The sequence below is a fragment of the Meriones unguiculatus genome, chromosome 10, assembly GCF_030254825.1.
Source record: "Meriones unguiculatus strain TT.TT164.6M chromosome 10, Bangor_MerUng_6.1, whole genome shotgun sequence".
Classification (NCBI taxonomy): Eukaryota; Metazoa; Chordata; class Mammalia; order Rodentia; family Muridae; genus Meriones; species Meriones unguiculatus.
The window spans coordinates 111580609-111587462 of NC_083358.1; the positions used below are offsets into that span (position 1 = coordinate 111580609).

Here is a 6854-nt window from a genome sequence, read left to right on the forward strand (position 1 = left end):
GGTGGGGAATTCACCGTGTACCCAACAGGCTGGTCTCAGTCTTGCAGCAGGCCTCCTGCAGCAGGCCTTGCAAGTGCTGAGATTACAGGCAAAAGCCACCCCTCTGACTCCAAGGGTTCCCAAATAAGTGACAGGAACTGTGAGTCTGAAGCAAAGATGAAACTGGATCTGAGGATTTGGTCCCTTGGAATCAGGAGTCAGTAGCAGAAGGTGACAGCAGACACCAGGGCACATCACACATTTCCCAGTCACATCTACTCTGTGTTTTTGTGGGGTTTTTTTTGTGTGTTTTTTTTGGGGGGGTCCCCTTAAAGTGACAGCCCTAAAATTTTAATTAAATAAGAGGCGACATGGCTTGTTTATAGATGAAAACATAGAAGCTCAGAGGGTCAAGGGGTCTTATCAAAGTACTGCAGTGATGTTACCGACCTAGGATTAGAAGCCGGAAATGTTTCATACAATTTCATGCTTCTTTGAAATGCAGGCAGGAAAACGTCGCACTAGCACAGGCCAATGTTTCGCTGCTGCAATAGTTTGGTTGTTTTCTTTTCAGTTTTCTTAACTGCCATTTTAATGCTGGGGAGCAGGGTGAAAATTATCCCTAGACAATAATCGCCAGTATGCTGTTAGCAATGATAACCACAGTTAGGTAGGTCAGGTGGTGCACACCTGTAAGTCCAGCACTTTGGAAACCAGGTGAGGGAGGGGGGGATAAGAGGGTCCTAAGTTTGAGGCTAGCCTGTGCTACATAGAGATTAAAAGTCAGCCTCAGCTACATAGGAAGGCCATGTCTCATAGAACTTGTAATATCACCACTGTTTATTAAATATCTTCAGTGAAGCAGAATAGACTGCCCAGGCTCCTAGGGACCTACTTGATGCCTATGACCCACATTCTTCTTTTTAAAGGGACCTGTCTGCTTGTCGGTTCTGAAATGCAAATGGACCCGTGCAAGCAGAAGAGCAAAGGATATGAACTTCCCCCAAAGCCAAAGGTCTTCGAGATTCCCAGCAGCTAGAGGCCTGTTGAGTCCAGGGAGAACAGTGGGTATGCAGGATCCCAGGAAACAGAGTTTGGCAGGCTGTGAGGACAGGCCTAGGCTTGCGGAGGGCCGGGGGCGGGACGGGCGAGGCCAAGTCAGGCTGAGGGGCGGACCCGGACTCGCCACTCCCGTCCCAGTGCAGCCAGCCTCAGTCGCAGCCCTGTCTTGCTCCTCAACTTGGTAAGTGTAACTTTTGAACTTTATATTTTTTCCTCCTTTTCAATGAAACAACAAAGGGCAAAGCTAGGCATGCTCTAGGCCGAGTGTATCCCGGACTAACGTGCGGACGTGGCAGAAAATAGATCAGGAAGAAGAAACCGTGTGGGAGGCAATTAGAGAAGAGCGGGGAGCAGGACAAAGCCCCAAATTTACCCTCTAACGACAGCCTGGGGGAAGAAACCGGGATCTTTTGTTCTCTCTGCATAGACGTGGTCTAGGGCTGGATGCCGCCGCCGGCCTGGCCCGAGCCGGGGCTGGGTGTGGCCGCCGGAACTTCCCCGGGCCTTGCGCCCCTGCACCCAGGGGGCGGCGGGGACCTCGGCCTAAGCCACCGACTCAGCGAAGGCCGCGAAACACGCCGGAGAACTGGAGACTGGGTGGGAATTTGGGGGCGTCGTCGCTTGGCGTTTCTGCAGACCAGAAAGGGAACATTTCAGAACTTAGCCTTCCTGAGGTCTGGGGGGAGAATCAGCCGCGGGAAGCCGCTGGCAAAGGGCCAAGACACACAGGGAAACTGGAGCCTGTTGCAGCCATTGGAACCATGGGCAAGAATGTGGGAGATGGCAGGTCCCTCCCAGCCCGCTCCGCTCCTCTCCCCCTGACTTCCTCCCTGCCATCTTTCAGCCACTCCCTACGCCACCTGCCTGTTTCCACCAATTCACCCCCAAAGTCTACCCCTGTCCTTTGTCTCTCCAAAGAGGATCAGCAAACTTTGAAGAGTAGCCCAAGTGGGTTTCTGCCTTAGCCCCAAACTAAGCATAGGCTTTGTATTTTAAAACGGTTGAAAGAATTGAAAGGAAAACGATCTCTTGTGATCCACGAAAATCAAGTGTGTAAAGTTTACAGGTACTGCCACACCCATTTGCTCTATGTATTCCCTTCCTTGCCGCTGGGCTATAAACATTCACAGCTGTCCCTTTATTAACAACAGCCAAAAAGCTTGCAGACCCCTGCTTTGCTGTGTCAGTCTTTCATCACTTCCTAGTTATTCTTTCCTTTTACCACTTTCCGTCACGCAGGGTATGTTGGGCTGAATGGATGAGACCCTGATGCTAGAAGGAACAGCTTTCGTGTTGATTAAGAATGAGATGGTTAATTGGTGTGGTTATCTCGTTTAGACGTATTTCTGTCAAGGAGAAGCCTTTCTGGAATGTTCGGTGTTTAGGGTGCATTTAAAGTTTTATTTTACTGTGTCCTTTCACCATGTGTTTTCTCTCTGCTGTCACTGTTCCCATCATGTAAAAGGCCGGTGGTGTGGAGTGTGCCTTCTCTTTCAGGCACTGCTCCAGATGGGCAAAACCTTCCGATCTTAGCGCGCTGCTCTACAGGGAAAGGGGAAAGAAGCCTCTGTAGGTACGGAAAACAGCCACAATGCTAACATGGCCTCCGAGCCAACCTCCCTGCTATCATATGTCATGCTAATAACGAGGCAGCAAGATTTTAGTTCTGATAGGAGGGGCATGTTGTGCAAACATTTGTTTCTAGGCTGTGGTGTTCTGGTTTTTTCTCCATGCCCTGAGCCTACCAACACTTCTCTCCTTCAGTAAAAGCTCCATTTAGGGGAGAGTACGTCTCCAGCACTGTGACTGTTCAGAAAGAATTTGTCTCCAGAAGAAGCTTCTCAGAACATCTGTAGGTGCCAGCAGGCCACAGTAGCGCAGCTTTGATGGTAAAGTGCCTAAGACCAGAGACTTTGGGGCTGGCAGCTTTTGTCATCTTTAGCACTCGTGATCACAAGCCTAAAAGCTTCCAATGTATCCAACTTATTCTCACGTGTCCAGGAAGTCCGTCTTAGGGGGAAATAAAAGGCTAAACGCTAAATTGCAATTGTTAACGTTCGTCCAAATCGTAGTGTGCATCTCAATCATCAATTGAGAAAGCTTCAGGGTGTGGTGGGGCAGGTTCCAGGAAATGCTGCAGTTGCGCTGTTATCCACCAGGGGGCGCACAACAGCTCAGTTCTGAGTTCGGGGCTCAGATCTCAGCTGGAGTGACTCAACCCGGTAGAATTTCCTCTAAGAATTCCGCTATGAGAAAAGCGGAGTCCAGAACAGAATTTGAACTGATGCGCTTCCTGGTGCAACCACAGCTTTGGTTCAGCTCTGTAATAAGAAGTGCGGGCCACCATACCTGTGGAAATGAGTGGCAGTTGGATGGATGAAACAAAGGCAGAATTCTTAAGCTGAGAACCTTGGGGTGACTCTGACATGCTGATTACCCTCTCCTGCCTCAGTTCTGCACAAGAAAATTTAATGGTCTCTAGCTGTCTGCTTTACACACACACAGAATACTGTAACAGTACCTTTCATTCGCCTGATTAACCTAGGCCTAGTCCTGGAAGTTTCCGTACAATCTCATCTAGTCCCTAGAACGTTTTCAGCCTCTGAGACTTACTGCTGAATAAGCTCACCCTTTCTAGTTCTTTCTGAACTCTTGCTGGTTGGTTCAACTCAGCTGTACTGTCTTAAACCTCTCTCCCAGCTGACTTATTCAATCTGGTGTTTGTCTTGGCCCCTGAATTGCTCTGCTTGACCTCAAACTAACTCCAGCAATCTGCTCTAATCTTCTGACTCCTCTTTCGCTTGCTCATTCTCTCTTCAACCGCTCTCTGTAAAACTGCCTCCTCTCCCATTCTCTGTGATGCTCCCTTAGCAGCTTCCCTTTCCTCTCTCTTCTCATGAGTGTTGGGCATATCTATTCTGTCAATCTTTCTCTCATTCATCACTTTATCTGCCACTCAGACATCACTTTTCAAAGATGGGTACTTTCTTCTACAAACTTTACCTTCATTGTTTGGGATTAAACAGGTCCAACATGCCTGGACCTGAAACTTGCTCTATACCAGGCTGGCCCTGAACTCTGAGACCTGCTTGCCTCTGTCTCCTGGGATTAAAGGTGTGTGCCACCACTACCCCGCGTCTCTGCATTCTAGCCACAACACGCAGACCTACAAGGTCTTTGCATATGTTTTCTTGCCAGATCAGCCATGTTCTGAATTAAAATTCCTCTACACAGTACATGTATGGTTTCATTAGGTAGCCCAGGTTAACCTAAACTCTTGATCCTCCAAGTGTATGAATTCCCACACCTTGCTGAATATATTCTGAACACCTACGATGTCCTCCCCCCGCCCAGTGCACAATTACAGATATGCTATTCATTTTCTTCAAAGAAATGCACTAGGTTCAAGAGTTAATGGTGTCTCATTCATCACAGCAGCCTCTCCTTGCTCTTAGGTCACTATGATCTTCCTCCCCAGTTCAGAATGTGTGTGTATGGGGTGGTGGATAGGCTATTCATGTATTTTCTCACACTGTCTCAGAATATCAGGAAAGTTCTCTCATCTAGTGATTTCAAGCATGCAGATTTCCTTGTGGAACACATTAATTACTGCATAGGCTGGAGCTATAAAAACGAAGTTCACAAAATGTCACACTTTGTGGTGTCTTCACCTCTCTGGCCCCTGATAAATGAGCCAGACTTTAAGAAACTGCTTCAACCAAAATGAGGTGCTGTGATCCTCTGACACAGTCCATTCTCTATAGCCTTGCTAATTCTCAAATTATTTTTAACCTGTTGTTTATTTTTTCTTCAAAGGCAAAAATGTCCAAGCCTACAGAGACTGAGCGATGCATCGAGTCCCTGATTGCTGTTTTCCAAAAGTACAGTGGGAAGGATGGGAACAGCTGTCATCTCTCCAAAACTGAGTTCCTTGCCTTCATGAACACAGAGCTGGCTGCCTTCACGAAGGTACCTGTCCCAGCCCCCTTACCCTGATTGCTTACTGCACAAAACAGCCTGGCAGAATGGCCACACATGAAGGATCAGCAGCTGCCTCCTTGTTCCTCAAGGAGGAAATGGGGTCCATTTCTTAGCCCCTGCTGATGCCCTGTAATTTGGGGTGCACTCCATTTGAGCCATCCCAATTGCCTGGTGCTGGGAACGGTGATCTGGTTTTTTCTCTGTACAGAGAGTGGCATGTGAAACGGAACGTAGCCTAACAAAATAATTTCAAATTTTATTTCTCTACCACAAAGACTGTAGGGAAACCCTGCCAATGACGGGAATAATATTGTATTTCTCACTGTTAATGCCCTGAGTCACATGGTTGTACCAGACACTCATCATATTCACTTGAAATATGGCTAATTACTTTCTAAATTAATCTAAATGTAAATGTAGGTGGTGGTTCTGTGTGTGTGTGTGTGTGTTGAGACTCACATGGGTAGATGACACTTCTCAGTAGGACCTATGACTTTTACCTGAAACCACTCTCTTCCATATGGTTTACATGTGGGATTTGCATGTAACACTTTTCCAAAGTTTAATAATCCTTAATGCCACAGAAAAAACATAGGACAACGAGCAAAGAATTCTGGGTTCATGCTCAGGTCTGCTCCGAAGCAGGCCCCTTCATCTCTTTGAATCTGCTGAAAACAAGAGTATCAATAACCCCTTTCCTGAACCTTGTACTTCACCGAGAGTTAAATGTGGCAACATATAGAAAGAGCACTATAGAAAGTAAAATATAAAGGTGTCATTGTCTTTGCAGAATCAGAGGGACCCTGGTGTCCTTGACCGCATGATGAAGAAGCTGGACCTCAACTGTGACGGGCAGCTGGATTTCCAAGAGTTTCTCAACCTTATTGGTGGCTTAGCTATAGCGTGCCATGATTCCTTCATCCAGGCTTCGCAGAAGCGGATCTAACCCTCCCGTTCTCCTTCCAGTTACCAAGCCATCACCTCCTCCCCCATCCACACCTGCACTGAGCCCACCACACCATGCATCCCATGCCTGCTGGCAGAAATAAAAAAAAATGACATTTTTTTAAACATACACTGAGAGTCAGTAGATTTGTATAAAGGAGGGTGGCATGTAGGAAGAATATAATGGAAGCCGTTAGCAGAAGCTGCCTAGAAACAGTTGGATGCTTCTTGGGTATGCACAAAATCATGATCAATGAACGATGCACCCAGAAACAGCTCTGCTTTCTCAAGTTGCTGGTCAGAGGCCATTTGTTGTCATCATTCACAAATTAAAGGGCTATGTCATAGGCCCTGAGGATATGTCAGACAGCCAAGGTCCTGCCTTTGATTTCTAGTGGGGAAGAGAAGCAGAAGAAAGGCTTCTTCTAGTAAGGAAGGATGATGGGCATGTCACTGTGGCAGGATGGTGTGCTGCTGACATATGAAAGACGGAAGGACATTTCAGGAGAAGGAACTGGGAAGGGTAAGAGACAGAACAAAGCAAAGAGATGTCAGTGCTTCGTGATTGGTATGGACTTCCTCACCTATGACTGGCTTTAGCAGATATGAAGTCTTCAGTTTCTAAGCCCCCTGACTAACCAGGATGGAGAAAGCCTGGATGGTGAGGAGCCAGGAGATAAAAGATTTGAGAGAAGTGAGGAGAGAGAAGCAGGTTTTAGAAGTATACTATCCTTGCCAAGAAATTAAGCAAAAATGGACCAGACTATTTGTGAGGTTGTTTTAGCCTGTGAAGGTTCAAAGTGAAAGTCAGTGCCTCAGACTAAGGAGTGCCAAGCTTTTTAGGTATGAGTGTAGCTTCCTCTGAAGGACTTCCTTAACTGGCTGGC

At 47.1% G+C, this 6854-nt stretch overlaps 1 protein-coding gene across 2 annotated transcripts; it reads left to right on the plus strand.

Annotated features, from left to right (window-relative positions):
* Nucleotides 1-1066: 1066 nt before the first annotated feature.
* Nucleotides 1067-6097, plus strand: S100a11 (S100 calcium binding protein A11). Of its 2 annotated transcripts, none has more exons than XM_021660686.2 (3): nucleotides 1067-1222; nucleotides 4858-5010; nucleotides 5813-6097. In XM_021660686.2, the coding sequence occupies exons 2-3, from the start codon at nucleotides 4864-4866 to the stop codon at nucleotides 5966-5968; spliced, it is 303 nt and encodes a 100-aa protein (XP_021516361.1). In that variant the 5' UTR covers nucleotides 1067-1222; nucleotides 4858-4863; the 3' UTR covers nucleotides 5969-6097. The 2 variants fall into 2 exon arrangements, with proteins under 2 accessions (XP_021516361.1, XP_060249122.1); XM_060393139.1 differs by lacking the exon at nucleotides 1067-1222 and adding an exon at nucleotides 2597-2614.
* The last annotated feature ends 757 nt before the right edge of the window (nucleotides 6098-6854 follow it).